Genomic DNA, 22,085 nt, shown 5'->3' with positions numbered 1-22,085 from the left:
CGGTCCCTGCGGCGAGCCGGGTTGGCGTGGGCATTGCAGCCCCGGGAGGGGCAGAGGGGCTCGCGGGGGCTTTGAACCCTTCCGGCTGGATCCTCACCGTCCTTTCTTGGGCCAAAAGCTCTTCTGTATGAGAGGACAGAGGCCAGAATCCTGGGATCTCTCATTGAAGCTGTTCTGCTGTTCATATTTTTATTTTTAATGAGCTGTGTCTTAGTACGTGACGGTTCTTTGGGAAGCCTGCTTTGTAAAGCCTTAGTCGCCGTCTTCCTGCGAGTGCTCAGCAGGGCTTAACATTGCTGAATGACTTCTCCCGGCCGGCGTTAAGGGTGGCTGATCATAACTCCTTTCCTTCCTTTACTAACTCCCACGAATCCGGAGGGCGGTGGGGTGAGGAAGAGTTGGACCTTAACTTGGAGCTAGAGCTTGGAATAATAAGGCTGAACTGAAAAGCAGAGTTAAGCTTGGGATCCGTGTAGCTTCTATGATAACCTCTTTAAAGTTGGGCTTTTACCCCCCCCACTTCTGGGCTGGGGGTGGGAGGTAGGAGGACCTGGGTCCCCCACCTCTGCTCCCAAGAGAGGTTGGCGCCCTTGGCCTCGGGTGGCTGCCTGGTCCTTAGCCAAACAGTGGCAGAGTTTGTCTTGGATGGCTGTTCTCCTAGTCCCCAAGAGTTGAACCAGTCTTTAATTCTGCGCCAGGTGGAGAATGCTTTCAGTACTTTAGAGCAAGGACCTATTTAGAGTCTCTGGCCAGGAACGAAGGCTTTAGTTCAGAAGACAAAATGTTTATTTCCAGCTGTGTGCAATGCCAACCAGCTGTTTGAAAAATAGGAGGAGTTGTTTACGGTTACAAATTAACCCTAGTGACATGGACAGATCTTCCAGCCAGTCACATGTATGTAACCAAAGAGGAAGAAACCAGGATATAAAACTGTCATAGCAGCGTGGGAGTCTGATGATCAGATTCTGTGGACTTTTTTTCCTTTTGCCTGCTATTTAGACTTGTTTGTCATCATGCAGTTAAGCAGGTAAGGCCTGAATGTCTATATTTTATCGACAGCCATATAACCTGTGTTTCACCCATTCTGTGATTCTTCCCCCCTTTCAAGTGCTGGAGTCGATTCATTTGCAGATGTTCCTGCTATAATGTATAACTTCTTAATATTCACATTGATGAATCCATTTAAAAACTTTCAAATGCTTAATCTATATTTATTTAAATGTGAAACATGAATTTACTCAAATGTTTGACAGTGTTAGAAAAATTCGAAATTGGAACTGGGTGAGGGAAAGTAAAGATCAGGTAGAAAGGCAGAAGAAGGGATGTATACATAGCCCTAATGAAGCAGGGAAGGAAGCAGTTGCAGAAATGCCTCACAACATTGCTTCTTGCTAATATCACAGATCTTAATAGATAAAGGACAACTGGAAACTCTTAAAGGTACCTTGAACTAGCAAAGTGATTTTGACTACTTGAAAAAAAGGTTTTTCAGATGTTTTTGTGTTATTTCTCAATCTTGATGGAAAAAAAAAAAACATGAGAAGTGGGTTGGGTTGCTAAACAGGATGAGAAGAGGTTGTCTAGGGACAGCATTTGGGCTGACCCTACTGTAGAAATCTTGGGATTAAGGAAAACAGAAAAACAGTAATAAAAAGATAAATCAAATCTAGAAAACTATAAGAACTCCCCCAAACAAATCTTTTAAATTAAAAGTTTTATAGCAATGCAGATTGAGCAGTCCATAGGTTTCTTCCACTATCAGATTTAAATAAAGTAAAATGCCAAAATATTTTATTGTTTTTAGTAAGTTTTGGTAATATAACTAATATTGTTTTGTTGTGTTTTGCTTATGTGCTAAAAGATTTTGAGTTTCCACTAAGTAAAACAAAAAACAAAAAAAAAGAAAAGAAAAAACTAAGACAAATCATAAAATGACTCCATTTATTAATAACATTTTATTATTATAAAAATTATATTTAAATTTTTTTTCTCTGGAGATATTTTTATTATCTGTTGTAAAGCTTATACAATTTTCAACAAATAAAGGAAATAATAATTCCAACTTCAGGTCATAAAGTAACAAAGTTATAATACTCTTCGGTTTTGTGCAAAAGCTAGTTTTGACTCCACCTGGGAAAGTAACACATCAATAAATTTTAAATTCTCAATACTTCTGTATTTTAGCCTCTGGTATTTTGTGTTATTAAATATGATTATGGCACGTATGCATTACTGCATGGATAGAGAAGACAAATCCACGTTGTTTTGAAATGTCTTCAAAATCAAATAGACACGATAACAGAGATAAATTTCATTTATCTTTTAATCTGATAATATAATGTGCTTTCCTATTTTCATGGGATATTTTCTTTTTAGAAACCCAACATTATAATAAGATTGTACTTTTTGGTAAAATACTGTTCATATTATTTTGTTTTGGCAAAATAGTGTACTATAGTTTAGTAAACCAGACATAAATAAAAAGGAACTACTGGAGTTAATGAGTATTTTTGTGTCATTCATTCATTTTACACACACACACACACACACACATACACACACACACACACACATATATTCTACCATTAGTTGTGCACTTAGATTTATGTGTTTCTTAATAAATGTGTGGGTTCTTTCCAGAACATTGCTTTTGTATATTTCTCTCAACAAGTGTAGAGAGCACAACTGATGGACTTTCCAAACTAGTGCTTCTTTACCAATCTATGTTCCAGCTTTGCATATTTCCTGTTAGTTTTTTTTTCATATTTATTTTCTTTAAAATGAAGAATTCCTGATTAGAATAGGAATTTAAAATTTTTAGTAATTTAAAATGCAGGGTATGAGTATTTAAAGAATACTGACATACATGAACAATACCATTGTGTGACAGGTTAAGCACACACTTATTTTTTTCTTAAAAACCAAATCCCAAAGGTGTGTGGTTAGGATTTAGTCTGATGTTTAATGATCTCTTCTAATAATCTAAGATTTTTTTTCTATTATCTCTTAACCATAGGTTAATGAAAAGACTAAAATGGTAATAGATGTAGAATTTCTTTTCTGCATTTCTGTTCTAGTACTAATTGATAGGATTGCAGTAAGATTTTTTTTAACACTCTTCATTAATTTCTCTCATGCATCATATGCAGGTACCCATGTACATTGCATAGAATTGTGGACAAAGTGACAAAGATTACCACTAACAACAATTACAAAATAAAAGACAAACGTGTTATGGAAATGAAATGTATTTTTCAGAAGATATAATTTAAGTTTGAAAGTTTGACCATTTTCTCTCTGGTGCTAGGAATGAACCAGGGCCTCCCATGTATTAGGCAGGCACTCTACCACGGAGCTGCATGCCCAGCCTAGCTAAGTTTGATGTTTAAAATTAGTCTCTTAAAATAAAGTTTTGCCTTCATACATGGTGTAACATTGACTCAACTAGTTTTTCGTTTGTTTGTTTTGGTACCGGGGATCAAACTTCGGTCCTTGTGCTTGAGAGGCAGGCGACAGAACCACTGAGCTAACTCCCCAGCCCTACCCAACTTGTTTCTTAAATGCTAATATCAAATATTCTTAGTCTATGTTATAATGGTGTCAAGTAATGTTAATTAGTGTTTCTTCTACTTTGACATTATGTAACTTTTAAAAAAACTTTAATATTTAAAAAAAACTTCAAATAATATGTTTCTTGAGTCACATTACTTGTTTAATATCCCTCTGGAAGAATAATCACTTTTAGAGAATAGTTGCTCTTGGTTTACTCTTCACTGTTATTTAAAGAGGAAATTTTGATGTCTTAGCAGATTTATTTTTTCAAGTTTGTGATCTCTCTTCGTAATCAAAGGGAATATCGAAATAATGTCACATAAAACACCAAAATGGAGAAACTTTTCAAAAGTTCCTTTGTAGCATATTTTGTAAAATTAAGTACCAAAATTAAGTAGAGTGATACGTCTGACATTGTTGATGTTTTAATTTTAATAATCATTTGGCTAATTTTATTCACATAATTAGGAGAGTAACTCTGACCAGTTTCTGAATGACTTATCATACGAATTATGTCATTTTTTTGTTTCAATGTCTATGTAAGTCCTTTAGAAAAATGAGATAGTATACTACAGTTAAGTAAATCACACATATGTTTGAGTATTATTGATTGCTAATGGATGATTTTAATTGCTAAGAGTGGGATAGTGTAATAATGTTTCGTCTATTCTCTAAAATAGAAAATGAGTCACTGAGGATGAAATTTAATTATGAAGACAAGATTAAATTTAATTATGAAGAGATACCTGGAAATTCTAGTTTGGCCCAGTTATTTTCTTATGCAGGTATCAAATAACCACTGTAACCATTTTATATTGCTCATCAAATATCCTCATCGATAACACTGTAAGGTTTTTATAACGATCATTTTCAAGAATATTTGAGAAGCCATCATGAATACTTCTCTCCTGTTACTCACTTGCAGACCTATCCAATTACAAAGGTTCAGTAGATATTTATTTCATAAGGTAAGAATCTGGTATTTTATATGTAACAATTGAAATAAAGTATGGGGGTGTTTTCCAATTAACATTCAAAGTGACTAATTATGACTGATTCTTTAACAATGGAACCAAAGCTAATTATTATTCACTAACATTTTATTCAAAATTAAAATATATAACTAATATATTTTAATTGGTTGGATTACACATCATTTTATCAAAAATAAATAGTTATGTTGATTTTGAGTGCTTATTTTTAGTAAAAATGTATAATTTATGAAATGGAAAGTTGATATATAACATACTAAATTGAGAAAACTTAATAGATTCACTTTGACATTTCTTAATAATAACAATATTATTATTTCTCAAAATTTTATACTTTATTATATTTAGACTTGCAAAGGGTAGTTATGCTCAGTATAACCTATTTTTACTTGTAATTATTTTTTGAATATTGGCTTTAATGTCTAAACACTAATTTACAGATATGTGATGCCTTAGGAACATTCAAAGCATAACAAATTCCCTTTAATAGCTAATAAAATAGCTACCATATTATAGTTCCAGAAAATTAAATCTATAAAATACGCATTTATTGATTAAATTAATAAATATGTGAACATTACATTCAAATGCAGCTCTCCACTATGCTATGCAAGAATTATTCTCTCATAATGGTGTATTTCATTTAAATTTCATTATAGATTTATTGTGAAAGAGTATTTATAGATGGACTTATTCTTCCTGAGTCTGTGAATATCAGCCAAATTCATTAGGATTGAGATATTTTTTATTAACTTTTCTAGACTCTTCTTGCATTTTATTAATTTTAAAAAGCTATCTATAGAATATTGCACTATTAAAAAACAATCCAGTCTTGGAAAGACCAGAACTGAGTAAGCATACATTTTAGATTTCATAGTCTCAAATAAGGGCTAGAGTACAAGCAAATCATTGCTTTGTAGATTTATTAAATATTCACGGTTACACACAAACCACATTTTTTCTACCAGATTTTTCAAATGATATCCACAAATGTTAATTTGCAAAAAAATAATTAAATTCAATGAAAGATATAGTATATGCTTTATAGATTTATTCAACTGTCATATTTAAAATCTTACCTATGGAAATAGAATATTATTTTCTTCTGTGTAATATTTTAATACGCATATTTTCAGATACAACATTTATGGATGATTTTATGTATACAATTAATACTGTGTGCAGAAATCCTTCTGTTACAGCTAAAGCAATTATTCTAAAATGAATGTAATCAGTAAGTTCTTGGTGTAGAAAAATATTTGAAAGTGGCTTTATTAACTTTAATGTTGTCTTCTCATAATGTACAGGTTCAGATCTGTAAGTGTTTATATAGGGTTGGGGTAATCTACATACAAGTGAATACTTTTAAAATAGTATTAAACTTTAAGAAGAAAAATTATAAAAAGTTGGCTAAATCCTGCCAAATTGGAAAAATTTTAAAAAGATAGTTCATGCTTTCTTCAACATTTTATAGATAACATCAAGAATATATACTGTGCATAAAATATATAGTAGTTTACTAAGTCTTATTTACCTAAAATATTTAAATTGAATATGTCCACTTTATAGTAATAGAATTTCTTACTGTTCACCAAAACCAATCACTGTTATAAAAAGTCATCGTCATAGTCCATCATACAAATGTTATGAGTAATAGGTTAAAGATAATACTATGAAAAAATGAGAAAGAAGACCAAGCTTTAAAAACTGAGCAATCTAGAATGAATGGAATTACAATTAAACAACAACTACAAAGTGTATGCCTTTCTTCTCTAATACTAATTTCTCTTGAAATGAGCACAGCTTTTAAAATAATATTAAGTTTTACTAAAAATATTTTTGAATAAGCAATTATGATGGAAAATGTATTCTCCAAAATTAGAAGATATATTCATTTTTACTTATTGAAGGTTTCAGCCTGTCATTACAGTCACTCAAAGATAATATGGTTTTTTAAAATGTGAATTAAAAAATATGAATCCAGTCTTCTTTAAGAATTGAAACTTGAACAGATGTGATTCTTGAGGAATTTCTTAAATGGCAGACCGTATAAATTCTGAATTAAATTTAAAATTTGACTTGATTAAAGTAATTGTTTTAAGCATCTTTCCCACTCTGAGTGGACAACCACACTCTTTATAGATTTATAAGCCTTCCCCACTCAAAACCCTAATACACACACACACACACGTACACTTTTTTTATTTTTGAGAACTTTCACGTAAAGGACAGTTTATTAAATTTTAAACACACATCAATCTTTGTTTTGGCTAAAAAGTAGTATACAACACTAACTGTTAAATTGTGAGTAACATAAAAGATAAACACATATTTCATTTATGGTAAACTCTGGTAGGTTTCTCTCATGAAATATAGAAACTTTGATATATTTCTTGTTCAACTAATTTAAAAGAGAAAATAAAACCATTTGTAAATCCATTATTGCTTTTTAAACGTGTCCTTGGTGTCAGCCATCGATTTAGAGTAAGAGACAATAGCTCTAATATAAACTGCTGTGATAAACTATTAATATATTTTATCTTCAGTAATTTTGAACACATAAGGCAAACACAAATTTAATAAATTCCCACATGATTCTTTCATCATTAAACTGACAACGGCTTGACATATCCTTTGGATATAAATTTATAGAGATCTTAGCTAAATGACTATTTGCTCAGTATTTGAAATCAAGTAAGTATTAGCTGTATTTTTATCAAATGTATTTATTATCAAATTTTAGCCTTCAATAAATTTTAAAATAGTGACTCCTGTGACTCTTGTTTAAATAGTAATTCCTGCTAAGAGTGGTGGCACATGGCTGTAATCCTAGCACTTGGAGGCTGAGGCAGGAGGATCTCAGTGAAGTCAAGGCCAGCCTGGGCTACATAAAGAGCTCAAGGACAACCTGAATGACATAGCAGTGTGACCTTGTCTCAAAGAAACAGAACAAATAAGATAAAACAAAACCACAACACAAAAAGTAATTCCTGATAAGTTCAGACAAGATGTCTTCAAATTCTATCACTTCGTGTATCCAAGACATGCTGGATAGCATTGCTATACAATAGTCTCTATATGCCAGAAATAGTAATGTCCTGTCTATTTTTCTCTATAAAATCTTTCAAATATCTGCTGGTTATTTATATATAAAGGCTGGTCTTCAAAAATATATAGGATTTTCATATCATTTTTCTTTAAATTTCAGTATCTCATAATCTTTGAGTGTGAACACCGTTTGGTGTATTTTAGAAGTTAAATTTGTCTACTGATAAAAATGATTCTTGATAATATTTAATGTTTTCAAAATTGAATGTTGGGGAACAATTCTGCAAACAGATGATCATTATTATTTAAAAAAAAGCTTAGAGAAGCCAGAATATATTACCAATAACAAGAATTGTAAAGCTCATGTCTTTGAAAAAATATGGTTATACCAGTGTCTTCATCAACTAAATAAGATAGCCCAAGGTTCATTACTAAATGAGCACTTTTAACTAAAAATATGCACAGTTCAGAAAGGCTTTAATAGACAGGAGGTCAGAAGGCATGACAGAACAGCAGATATTCTAAAATGCATGTTTGCTCTTGTGGATCAACTCTGTTCTGTCGTTATTTTTGGTTCTTTTAAAACAATATATAATAAATGTTTGATACAGCATGTGCACTGGGGTAAACACTGGAAATGCGATGATGAAAACATAGTCATTACTCATCATATGCTTACTTATTTTGCTGTTATTTGGAGTTCCTATTAATTAATCTAGTTCACAAATGCACTGTTTTGTCCAATAAATTTCTTTACACACATTATTATGTAAATATAATTCTCTTTGAAATAAGAGAGCTATCTAATTCCTTAGGTGGAGAGTGATCAATTAAGATGATGTTTTCTATACAAGAACAAAGGAAAACTATTGAAGAGAGATGGAGAAACCATGACAGTTATGTAAATAAATCATGACAATTAGACTGGCAAGTTAGTTGGCATCTTACGGCATTTAATTTTGGTTTTCATAGATGTCAGCTTCTTTGTCATGGAAATACTTATCAGTAGGTTGCCGTTTTATCTACTTATTAATGAGTTCACTTTACATATCCTTACTTAAGTTCTCAATAAAATAACTTCTGATGCTGTGGCTCACCTCATCTTGCAGATTGATTAATTTGATTAATTAATTGGGTAAGGTTTGGTCTCATTACATTTTATGAGGATTGTCCATTTGGGGACTACATTTAGAAGGTTTTGTAACTGTATCCAGGCTTGGAAACATCTAATTAGAGCCTTGTGAGAGCTTTTACTGACCAAGAGTTATACTTTCAGTTTTTACCCAGTGTCACTGTAAAACAAAAACATAAATTTTCTAAGGCTTTACACAGCTCAAACTGAGGCCTATATCCATAAAATCAGGGGTATAACCTTAATTACCTTTGTACTTGCATAGATTTTCACGCAATATAGTGCCAAATAAATTTTTTTAAAAAAGCATTATTCCTAAAATTTCCTCAAATTAACATTTATATGACAAAATTATTTTAATGATAAGAAATGTTTTTTTTTCCCTTACAAACTAGAATGTTTCTTATTATCAGACTATGCCAGAAAATGAAGAGTAATTCAAATGCATTGAATCTTCATGTCTGCAGCTATCATTTTGAGTACACTCCTGTATGGACATTCTTTTAAACTATCATTTCACTGTTTTGACAGTAAATATATTAATGGTAATAAGTTTTCTTGCACTCAAGGGACCAAATTACTCATGATACTTATTAAAGAATGATAAAACAGACTATTCAAGATGGGTATTAAAATACTGTTATTGTAGATTAGTGATATTGGACTCAATTTTGAATACAACAAATAAAACTGGGAATTTATAGTGAAGTACCAAGATGTAAGTGGATTGAAACTTACTAAGAGGAAATATCACAGGCAAGGATAGTTCTGGTTAACTGATCCATTAAGATTCTTGCCTGAAGAGGAGCCAAGGTGATCAGAAATCACCTGGGAGATGGTGGGGGATGCTGAGCCTGATTAGTAACTAGAACCATTATACAAGTGGTGTGAGGATTCTGCTAGGTCTTAGCGGACTGCACTTAGAGATCAACACTCAGCTAAAAATTCAGGGCCTTTAACAAATGAGAGTCAGAAGGAGACTGACTCGTGGTAGCTCAAGGAGAGTAGCTTGGGGAAGCCATCCGTATGTTTTCCTTTACAGTTAGAGTTACCTATCTAAACGTACTTTGAAACATTTTCCATTTGACCTTTCTTCTTGCTTGATTACTTGTTTGTTTATTTGGGTTTCAGAACTGGGGATCAAACTCAGCTTTGCAAGTGCACCCTGACACTGAGCCACACCCCAATCTGAGCATCATTCTTCAGTCTCTGATCACTTACTTTATAAATTAAATTGATGTGCAATCTATTATAAAGATATTGTTATATGACAATTTATGTTGAAATACAGCACTATTTTTTTATTTATCATATAACTCAAGTGACCTTTAGACTTTGGACATTCGAAAATAATGCCTTCTATGGGCTGGATAAAATTAAGCAATGGAACTCACTTTCTCTTCATTTTTTCTAATGAGTTCTAGCATTAGGTAGTAGCATTTAACTTCCTCTATACTGGTAGGACGAGATTGTATTGACAGGATCAGGCAGGAGATTAGTTCCCTTTGCAGCATATACTCCTCAGAGGAATACTCACCCTTATTAAGACGGAAAACTCTTAAAGCTCTAATTCAGAGGCACTGTATTGCCCACTCAGTTAAAATAAATAAGGAAAAATACCCTCAGGAATACAGGTTTAACAGAATTAAATGAGCAGAAAGCCTCCCTTTGAAGGCCAGACTTCACCTATACAATGTGATTTAAAACAGGGAAGCTCACGTATTTTGAAGAAGTTGAGGAAGAAGAGAAATGCAAATATATTACAATAGTAATGCGTCATCACTAATTGATAAATTTAGTGGTAATCCCCTGCTAGTATAAACACATTAATGAAATAGCTTATAAATTAAAAAAAAATAAAGCTCAACTCTGTATATATTCTAAAAAGCTAGCATGTACAAAATAGCATGTTAAGTATTAGGGACCAAAATTTGCTACAATTGGTGCCAACAAATCCTTCTACTCTAGTCATATGAAAGGCTTTAAAGGGATAATAGCAGCATGTCGTCAAATTTTAGGCTTTTTATTTTTAAAATTCCAACTTACTGACTTCAAAGCAATTTAAGGTAGTTATTAACCCATTAGGATGTTTGCCTTTAAAACTCTTAAGAATTATTCATTCAAATCAGTGTACATTCCATATTTTTTTAGTACGTCACGATTATTTAGATGCATTCAGGTTACTGTGATGCTTGGAGCTGAATGACATCTTTCTGCATCTTTGCATATTTATTTTAACTATTGAAAGAATTATCAATGCACAACCAAAAGAAAAAATATCTTACAATTCTTGCATATGCAGTGATAAGTTGTGCAGCTAAATTCAGAATGACTTTCTTCCGATTTCTGCATATTACTGTTTATTTCAATAGAAGCATGGAATTCAGACAACCATTTTTCTGTACTACGGCTAAACACAAAAAAGAGAAAGGTAAAATCTGACCTACTGACATGGAAAATACTCCACATTTTGTAAAGTATGTAATATTTCACATCCGAATGAATTATTTAATATATTTATAGAATAAATTACCATTGTCTAATTCATTAATTTAAAAATTCATTACCCCTATAAAGGAGCAATATCTAGATAAAGAGAACAATTTTAGGTCATCTGAAGTCTAAAATTACAGATCATAATCAGTATTTCACCAAAGCAGTAACATAATATTTAAATAAATAGTAAATTATCTGATAATCAACATTTCTTATTTGACTATATACTGTATGCAAGTTGTGAAAATTGAAAAATAAAAATCGATATGTATCTGTATGTCAAGAAGCGATACATTTCATTGTCCATGTAAGAACGAATATGTTCGTTTAATTTAAGGTACTAATAACAGATCTAGAAAAGCAATGTCTTGAAAGCATTTTTCACCCAATTCAAGGATCTTTCCTGGCAAATGAAGTTATAGGCTTTTTATGCTTTAGCTGTAATTCTGACTTTTCTTTCACATTATTGTTCTTAAAAATAATACCTGTTACAAAGGATCCTCATATTCTTGTCATTATCAGGTATATAAGATAACATAATAAAACTGACCTTAATTAAAGTTTTATAGTTGCATACCAGCAAAATATTACAAGTCATCTCATTTTATTGACATTTTTATTATATGTCCCCAAATGAGAACCATACCTATCATATATGTATTGAGCAAGGTTTTTTTCTTAATATTTTCATAGCTCTTTAAAGCCATTTATCATTAAATTCAATAATCAAAGCTTGTTGGATAATTTCTGTGAAGGATAGTTTGAATGAGATTCACCATGATTTTAACTTTAAACTCAGTAAAAACATATAGTGTGAAAAATTTTATTTTTCTCACTTTTTGGCTTATGGCAGATGTTTTAAAATAAATTTAATTATACTTAGTTTATTTAAACTATCACTTCCACCGAAAACATTAAATTATACAAAGCAAATACCTCCTGAAAATCATGTAGTTTCTCAGATCACTTGCTTATAATAATCCAAGACTATACCATTATATGTTAATTTTATTTCAGTTTTATTTCTATTTATTGTATTTAATATTTAATGCTTTACTGTTCTAAAGGGAAAACAAAATCTTCATAATCTTTCAGTCTGCAGTCACTTCCAGTTAGGTAGCAGTTGGCATAACACAGACATTTGAATTCAAAACTATCACCATTGATCCTTGCTCTGCTACGTATTCATATCTCTTAAACATTCATTTTTGAAAAAAAAAACTGGAGATAACAATATACACCACATTGTGTATGAAAAAGTGAAACATTAGTAAAATTCTGGCATGTTAATGGGGCTCAATAAATGTTAATTTTATTTTGAAGACAATGAGTAGTGTGCCATTTTTGAAACTTTTTTTCCATATGGAAGGAGGGTGACTTCAATCAAAATTATCTTTGTTATATGACCTTCCAAGGAGGCCAAGACATTGTGGTCGAAGGCTGTATTATTATTCTTTAAATTTCAAAGCGACCTAAACTGTGTTTCTCAGTGAGAAGGTTTATGTTTGTTTTCTAAATTAAATCTGTTTGACTTTCATACCTGGTATTACCTTTAGAAACTATGCAACACCAATTGAAACGTTTTTATTGCTCTATAATCATGTGCATTGTCATAATAATGTTACTGTGCCACAAATTAATAATCGATACTCATGAATTTATATTTTGTCCTTAACATTTGTTAATATCAATTAATATTAAGAATGTTTTGCTTTGACTCTATACAAATATGTCATTTATGTTTCCAGTATGGCTATAGAAACATCTTAAAACTCCATTTTCTCAATTTCTTAATTATCAAAACTAGTATCATCCTGGGGCATAGATCAGATGCAAAGTCCTTAAGTTTTTTTCTTTCTACACAAAAGTAGTTTCTTAATCTTGCCATCTATATTATTTTATTTATACTTCAATTTTCTGCTTACTTAATCATCATTTCTGAGTTGTAAAACTAATACTTGTTAAGCAACATTATGTCAGGTACTTTGCCAAGTCTTGGGTTTTCATAAAGTAATGACCAATTATTTTTATGCTGAAATTAATCGAACTGTGGGAAGAGAGGTAGACATAAGAAAAAACTAAGCATATAAATACATTTGCGATGTAAATGTGTGGTAATAGAGGGGAAATCGGGGGAACATAAAATACCATCAACCAACCTTGAGAGGTTGTTGAAAGCTTTGTGGATAAAGTAATCTAGTCTGAGGACTCAAGGAAAGCCAAATTTAGGCAAGTGAAGAGGTCCAAGCAGAGCTGGCAATTCAGGAAAGAAGAGACTGCAAAGGAAAGATCCTGGGGGAGAAAGAAAGAAAAGTGAATTGTGGAATAAAATTATATCTGAAGCATTTTCATATTTGATTGGTAATAGTGAAGATATACACACATACACAAGGTGTGGGTAAGGAATTAAACAAGAAAAGATACATTTATAAGTTATTTGAAACAGTGCATATTCTCCTGAAGACAAAGCCTGCAAAAGTGGAGATAAAGGAGTTATCTCTTCAGATTTAATTACTTATTAAGATAATTCTGACTATATTAAAAATAAAAGTTTAGAGCGATCCATGTGAGAGGAAGACCACTTATGAAACTGATGCAACAATCTAGTTCAGAGACTACTGGAGCCATGCAGGTGACAGGACATGGGTCTGTCAAGTAGAACGGAGTGGAGAGAAGATGGTGAACATTACTGATTTAATAAACCATGTATACATTTTTACTGGATTGCGCAAAGCAAGTGGATTGTGTTGATTGGATTTGGTTGGTAAGGTACGTGCAGCACGTGCCAAAAGAGGAGAATATAGTGCTTAGAAGTAGGAGTAGGTGGAAGCATTTAGTAAGAAAACGAGAAAGAAAAAAAAAAGAGTGTAATGTTGAATATTCTTTAGTTGACCAAAAAATAGGTTTCTGATAAGATGGCCTTCTGCAGTGGAGTCTAGGTTCTTTCAGATGGAAGCATTCTTCTTCAAACCTGCAGTCACCCTCTATAGCAGAATTTCTGGCAGCAATTTTCACATTGTGAGTGATCAGTATGATTTACTGTCTTACTCTGATTTTTCATGATCGATTCTGCCAAATTAGAATCGAAACAATACATAAGTTTTGGAGAAACTATTGAAAATTTATCATTAAAAACATTTTAACTCATTTAAAATCATTTATTTATGTAATATACTTAAGAGACATATATTTCTGATTCAGTATTTATTTAAATATATAGTGATAAATACCCTGGGATGTACATAGGTGACGTGCATTTTAATATATTGTGGGATTATATACCTATACTTTATTTTATAGCAATAAAATTATTTTAATACTTATAATTTAATAGAACATATATATTCTATTACATTATCTACAACAATTTGACTAAGTAGGCATAATCATTCTGAATTTTAATAATTTGTTTTAAAGGTTCATTATTTTAAATTTCCTGATTGCAATATTAGTGAGAATTAATGTGAAAGAATATTTTGAAGGGCAATTAACTCTTGCTTAAGAAAAAGAGCTTGTACTGTACCGTATACTTAAAAAGTACTAATAAACTCAATCGGATAAAAAAAGAACTTGAAGAATGTGTGTGCGACCCTGTTATAACTAAATCAATTTTGTTCATACCTTCAATACTTTTATAAGTGATAGAAGAGAAAGAGTAAATGATAAGATATAAACAATTTGTAATACAGTGGAAAGATATATGTTTAATACACTGGTCTTTCAACTTTGTCATGAGTTTTACATTTAAGTGAAAAATAGGCTTGATACAATTATTATATGACCCTTATCTGTATATTCAAATTCTCAAGTGGATTTTTTTCCCTTAAAAAACTTTGTGGGCATTAAAAAAAGCATTCTGAATGCAGGTGTAAAATTGTTGTACAGTTTGCAATGTTAAGGGTTTAAAAAATCATAATAGCTTTAAATATCCTACTGGATAGTGGATAAGAAAACATTGTGGTATATGACATGAGCTAATAATCTAAAAGATATTAAACCTAAATCAGTGATTCTTAACATTTGTTTTTATCTTTGTAGTTTCAGTTATACTGGAAATCACTTGCAAAATTTCAAGAAGTATTTTGTAAATTTCAGAAGTTTATGAATTTCAAGCACATATGTTATATCAGCATTTTAGGTAAAACTAATGCATTGCCACCTTGAAATAAGATTGCAGACATCTAGTGGGGAAGAATAATTACCATAATCTAGAATACAACACATATTACATACACATCATTGTATTTATTATATATATTAATATATGTAATTTCTTTTTTATTTTCTTTCTGCAGAATTTTAAAACCATTATTTTTTCTCAAATAAACTTACACCAAGAGGCAATCTTTAGACTAAATTTTATTTTGTGGGAAGGAATTTACTGTAAGAATAGGCTATTACTAAGTAACTGTTTTAGTGAGATATTGTAATATTGTTTCTTTCATGAAAAGAAAAATAGCAACAATATTATTTTTAAATCCACTGCTTCAGTTTTCTTAAACATTTTCTGGGTTTTTATTCTTCAATGCCTCTCATATAAAATTCTTATATATTCTAATAAATATTTATAAAATGACAATGTCATTTCCTTTGTTGGTCTACTTGGGGACTTTTTCAGTAATACTGAATTCAATATTATTTTTTATTTTTGTCATTCTGTAGGTAGAAAAATTGTTGAAATACTGATTGTTTTCATAATTTTTATTTCATATAATCCTTATGATTTTTCATACTTCACAGCACATCTGTGTTTAGCTGTTTACCTCAGAGGTGATCTCCAAATATTGTAATACCGTCCTGAAGACAAATGAACTTTACTCACTTTTCATAGGCAACTACATTGAGAATCATTTCTCAAACAGGGACTGATGGGATTATTAACTCAGTCCACATAGTAAAAAATCCAATAATAAAAAATTAGTACTAATAGAGGAATGATTCTGACAGACACCGACTAGCTTTTTTGGCAAATCAGGCACTTAGGCCTGCTTGTCTGTTAGCAAGTACTGAGTTTGATGGCCACGTGATCTAAGGAGGGCGACACCTATATCATTTACTTAAGAATTCTGTCTTCCTGTTTTATAACTTTTCAAGGAAACTTCTCTGACTACTTGAAAAGAATATTTGTGGGATATCTTAGTTTTGGTATTATAAATCTCTTTTAAAAGACCAATAAATGTGTTTATAAAAGTTTAACTTAGATTAAATGTGAACAAGATTGATAGTTTCATGTATTAATGGATATCTCTTTCAGAAAGGTCATTTCTGAATCAAAATGTCAACATAAACCTAAATCAAAAGAAGAAATAAATACTTAAAAATTAATGGTAATATTCTTATATTATATACTTTATCATTATATATTAAATATAATATTTTAGGTAGTACTCTGCTCTTAAGTAATTATTTTCATCTTCCCATAGATTAAGATGTAGGCTCATATATCAGATAATAGACATGTTACTTTTTTCCTGGTGATTTTTTTACTGTGCATGTATGAATCATATAACATCGTGGTGCATATCCTAAATATATACTATAAAATTTATTTAAAAGTGAAAAAATATGAAGTCCATGAAATGACTCTAACACAGTTGAAAAAGAAGACAATAAAAATGTGGTTCCAATTAATTAAATATCATGTTCTTCCTTTATCCTACTCTGCTTATTCTAAAAGCATATGCTGCAATATGAAGAATTGGGTTTTATTCTACAGTATATAACTATATGATTTTATACTAATATGAAATATAATTTGAAATACTATATATCCTTACCAGATGCTAAGTACTCATGTAGGTGCTTTATGAATTTTAACGTATTCAGCCTTTGTAACAGACTGATGATGTGGTCCTCTATCAGTATTGAGGGGTTTGAGAAACAAAAAGTAAATAACTTGCTGGAAGTCCAACATTCAGTTGGGAGGAGATGTTCTTTTCACACCAGCAGTGCAGTTCTGCAGCCCAATCTCCAAACCATAATGTGAACTATCTATCTGTCTTATGAACTTACTATACTGGTTGTTGAGAAATCTGAAGAAACTCTGATTTTGCTTTCAAAGAAAATGTTAGGATAGAATAATTCTTGTTTAAATATTGCCAATACATTCTTACTCATAACTATGTTTGCTAATAAGACATCTCTCTTTCTTTAGATGGTGCAACTGAGTCTAATTAAATTAAAAACTATTTTCTATAAGATCAAATATTTAATGCAGACTTAAGTAGCATATTTGAGTAATTTATTTTGCCTATACTTACCAAATGAAAACTATTCTTTTTGGGATTAACAAAAGATAACTTTTTGTAGCAATGATTACATTTTGCTAGTTTTAATATATTTGATTGTCAGAGTAGAATATGTATATGCTTTAAAAAGATAAACAATATTTATTGTTCATAGGGAGATTATACCATACTATTGTACATAGGCATAATTCTTGATTTATGAATTTAAATAAAGTAAAATAATTTGAATATATACAATACAATTCACATAAAAGAAAAAAAAAACTATGTTTTAATAATGTTTTGTGTTTCAGTACCACTGAGTGGCACAGGTGGACTCCTTTCACAATTTTCCATTTCTGAATAAATTGAAAGTAGTGTAGAATCTTCACTTATCCCAAAGTCTATTTTGTATTTCCATAGGTCTTCTAATGATAAATCATTTTAAAAACGTCTCTATATATAAAATTTTCCAGAGTGCATCCATTAATTGTCAGAGTTGAATAATTCATATCACTGGGTCGACTCATATATCATGTGAATATCGTCCTTTTAATTTTGCAGTGGATAAGATGGTGAATCTAATGACCAACAGCCCTCATATTATATCACTCTTTTGAATTTTTTTGCAAAATTACTGTAGTATATTTCTCACATCAAAATAGTTAAGAATTAAGTTAAAAATTGTAAGGCAGTAGCTGGAAAAGAAGATAAAATCTCTCAGTGTCTTTAAACAGTGGAAAAATAAGCTAGCTGCCATCTGAATCTGTATATTGTCAATTTTTATTGTATTCTACAAGATTTTGCTGACTGCACTCAAAATTAAAACAGCCTCATTAAGTAGAACCTGTATACTCTGTAGTTTATGTTTTATAAATATTATTACTTTAAATGATTGATGAGGATTGAAAGTCAAATGGAATTTAAATATCTCTACAATCTTTTGTTTAGCATATAGAAACTGTAATAGCAGCTTTTCATAAAGTTATTTACACCATACCATGCTGGTATTACAGCTCATCTTACATTGTTTTGGATGTTTATGATACAATTTACACGGTTTCATAGTTTAAGAACAATCTTCATTTTCTTAGTTTGCATATATATGTATGCATTCTGTAAATATGACTCTTTATTTCATAAATGACACTGCATATCCCTGTCTGTCCAAAGACTTAGAAATTGTTTAATTTTGAATCTGTCTAAAGAATCAGTGAAGCGGTCTGACTCTAAGGCAATAAAAATAAAAACATTTGGGAAAAAATTCTCCCCCTGGTTCATCTATACCCTAACTCACATGCACACATCTGTCTGTCTGTCTCTTCTGGAAAGAGAGAGAGACACACATATAAACACACATGTATTTGTATATTAATATATTCGTCACTCATATATTCATTCCAAGGTTAGATTATGAAAATTAGTCCTGTAGTTATGTGACTAATGTTAATTCACTTGCATAAAATAATCAAATATAACCTATTAAAATGTATAAAAAATGATTAAATACTTAAACATATTATTTCAAATGTGTCCATATTTTATAAAACGCTTAAGCAGAAAAATGAAAAGTAGTTGAAACTTCTGTTTGTTGCTTACTAAGCATAATGTTCTGTTATGCGAATGCCTGTAGTGACTTAGCGACATGTTTTCTGTTAATATGTTTTATTTTATTTTGTTTTATTTTATTTTCTGGTACTGGGGATCGAACTCAGTACCTTGAGCTTGCAAGGTGGGTGTAGTTCCACTGAGCTAAATCCCTGGCCCTAAATATGTTTTAAAAGGGTTCAACATTTTTAAAACTATAGCTCTGAAAACTACAAATCATTTTGCTATGCTTCTTCCTTGCTTTTGCTACCATCTGATTCAGTATGATTGCATCAGACTTGAAAAGTTAGCCACCCCAGCACCCTGATAGTGAGGACCCTTCCAGGGGCTAACTAACTGCCTGTGTGTTTTGTCTAGGTGTTGAGGGAAAGCTAAGAGAATGAAGGCTGTAAATCCGCAGTCGAAGCATGGTGTGGCGGAGCAGAGCTGGTGCTGAACTGTTCTCTCCGATGGCTCTATGGGAGTGGATAGCCCTGAGTCTTCATTGCTGGGTTTTAGCAGTTGCTGCTGTCTCCGATCAGCATGCCACAAGCCCCTTCGACTGGCTCCTCTCTGATAAGGGACCCTTCCATCGCTCACAGGAATACACAGATTTTGTGGACAGAAGCCGGCAGGGATTTAGCACAAGATACAAGATTTACAGGTATGAAGCAAAGGGAAAGCAATTACGGAGATCTCATCCTTGGAGGTTGGGAAGAATTAGTTTCTCTAAGGGAAAGTTTCAGGAGGGTCATTACTGACAATGAACCATAGTAACTTTTTTGCTATTTAAAAACATTTGTAATAGATGTGACATATTATGAGGGAAAATAGATAATAGTGACCATTTGTGTATCAGTCTCAAATTTGAGAATGCTGCCTTGCCTTAAAGTAATGCTAAGGTACTTTGAGGCTGTGTTTCTCATTTAAAACTAGTTGAAATTTTAAAATGATTTTTCTTTAATTGCTTTTCCTTAACAATGCTGCATTACCCTTTTCAGTCTAAATGGAAATAACATCTTCTACTAGCATTGAAAAGTCAACTCACCTCATCCTTTTCTTTCACCTGCAAAGCAATTGTACTTTTAGAAGCTAGAGGAAACAGTAATGGAGTGAATGAAAAAAAAAAAAGTAGACAAATAGCACTTGATAGCAAGAACAAAGCAAAAAAAGGGAATTATGATCTACAACTTCTGTTACTCTTGTATATTTGAAATCTAAGTAAGTTACACTGCTGGGGATTTAGCTCAGTGGTTCGCTGGCCTGCCTTGCAAGCGCAAAGACCTGAGTTCAATCCCGGGTCCCCCCCCCAAAAAAAAAAAGTTAAACACGTTATACAAAAGGAGTCATATATTAAGTCTAGCAAAGGCTACCTGCTTTCTGAAAGCCATGTGAATCCATTAAATAGAAGATTTAACAAGTGGTAACCTGAAGGAATTAGATTGTATTGATCTGTGCCTTATGAACTATTTTATGTAAAAGTATCACGTTGAGTGTTTTTTAGTGGTAAAAGTTTACAATTCCCAGTGACTGCCTTAACATTTAGCTAGAAGCAAATTTTGTTTTTCATTTCTTGGTGTATGTTATCTATGTAGATAATGATATATAAATTTTTTATTTTATGTTGTATGTGCACCAGAGGGCACTGTGCTTCAGATCTGTAGACATCTTTTATACAGCGCTGAGAGGAATTAACAAATCTAATCAGCAATCCCCAATTACAGAAGAGACTGAGTGTATTGAACAACTTCCATGAAGCATCACACCACATGTTTCATTAAGAGTAAACTTCTTAGCCATGAAACCAAATTAGTGTTACATGTCTAAAAAAAAACCCTTAATCTAATTTTGTAATGAAATGAAAAATAATGCACACTTTTAAAATTTTTCAAAAAGAACCAAGGTATTGTGATTTCTGATTCATTTTATTTTTATATATGCTGTTGGTTTAGTCAGTTTTTCATCACAGATTGTGTGAAACTACCTGATATTTAAGATTGTAGGAATGTCTAATCGTTCAGCATTTTGCAAGAGGAATTTTAGCAGTCTGTCAACAAACTGATGTCAGGGTAGGTCTCCATGATGTACTGATGTCTCCATCTGGGTGACTGAGGTGTTGTCTCATGTGTGACTGTTGTGGTTTGGCTTAACGGTCAGCTTTTCCTTAACAAAAACATAGTTGAAACATAGTTGAGTTGAAAACATAGCTTGACATGTTTCTAGAGTTTCTGGGCTGAACAAAAGAGACATTATTTCGATCACAGTTCTAAACACTAGTAAAGAAAAAATGCTTTGAGAATTGCTTACCAGCTCATAAAATCTGCTTGGTCATAATGGGATTCTATTTGGAAGACGTCCATTAACACTGTGCTCCTCAACCTACCTGTCTTTACCTCAGGGACTTAAACAAAATTGCATGAATGTTATGTATATTTGTGATCAATGTGTTACCGTGCTCCTTCCTCGCCCTGATCTGGGTTAGAACTCCTTAGGAAGCCAATTAAAGCTTTCTAATTGCACTATGATCATTGATAATTGCTATAAAATGAATGATACAATCTGTTCATTAGAATTTCTTTAGTCTTGATAATGTGAAGTATTTCATTTGCCCATCTAATTATTTTCTTAAATTTCAGAGAATGCTATCTACCTATTTATACCACTTAGTTGATGTAAATTTTTCCACTGCAAGTTAACTTTATTTTGGAGAGGTATAGGATTTCAGACCCAGATATTGGATTACCTTTTATATTTTGTTCATACTATATTTTGTTCATCTTAAAAATAATTACTAGAGTTTATCTTTTAAAAATTGTTGCCAGGCTGGAGATTTAGCTCAGTGGTTCCGCCACCTGCCTCCTAAGCGCAACGACCTAAATTCGATCTCCGGTACAAGACAAAATAAAACAACAACAACAACAACAACAACAACAATAACAACAAGCCTACATTCTTGCAGGGATTTAGCTCAGCGGTTTGGTGGCCTGCCTTGCAAGCGCAAGGAGCCAAGTTCAATCCCCCGTACAAAAAAAAAAAAAAAAAAAAAAAAAA

The 22,085-nt window shown here is 31.7% G+C and overlaps 1 protein-coding gene across 1 annotated transcript in view; it reads left to right on the top strand.

The window, feature by feature from the left end:
- Positions 1 to 22,085, top strand: part of Brinp3 (BMP/retinoic acid inducible neural specific 3) — a 237,490-nt gene that overhangs the window by 618 nt on the left and 214,787 nt on the right. The window contains exon 2 of the mRNA XM_033761966.1: positions 19,413 to 19,698. Within this exon, the coding sequence (XP_033617857.1) occupies positions 19,463 to 19,698 (236 nt within the window). The 5' untranslated portion in view covers positions 19,413 to 19,462. The remainder of the gene's footprint in view (positions 1 to 19,412; positions 19,699 to 22,085) is intronic.

Source organism: Fukomys damarensis, unplaced genomic scaffold (genome assembly GCF_012274545.1).
Source record: "Fukomys damarensis isolate Sample0158 unplaced genomic scaffold, DMR_v1.0_HiC HiC_scaffold_11, whole genome shotgun sequence".
Lineage (NCBI taxonomy): Eukaryota > Metazoa > Chordata > Mammalia > Rodentia > Bathyergidae > Fukomys > Fukomys damarensis.
The sequence above is the reverse complement of the archived record's forward strand: the minus strand, read 5'-3'. Positions and strand labels throughout refer to the sequence as shown.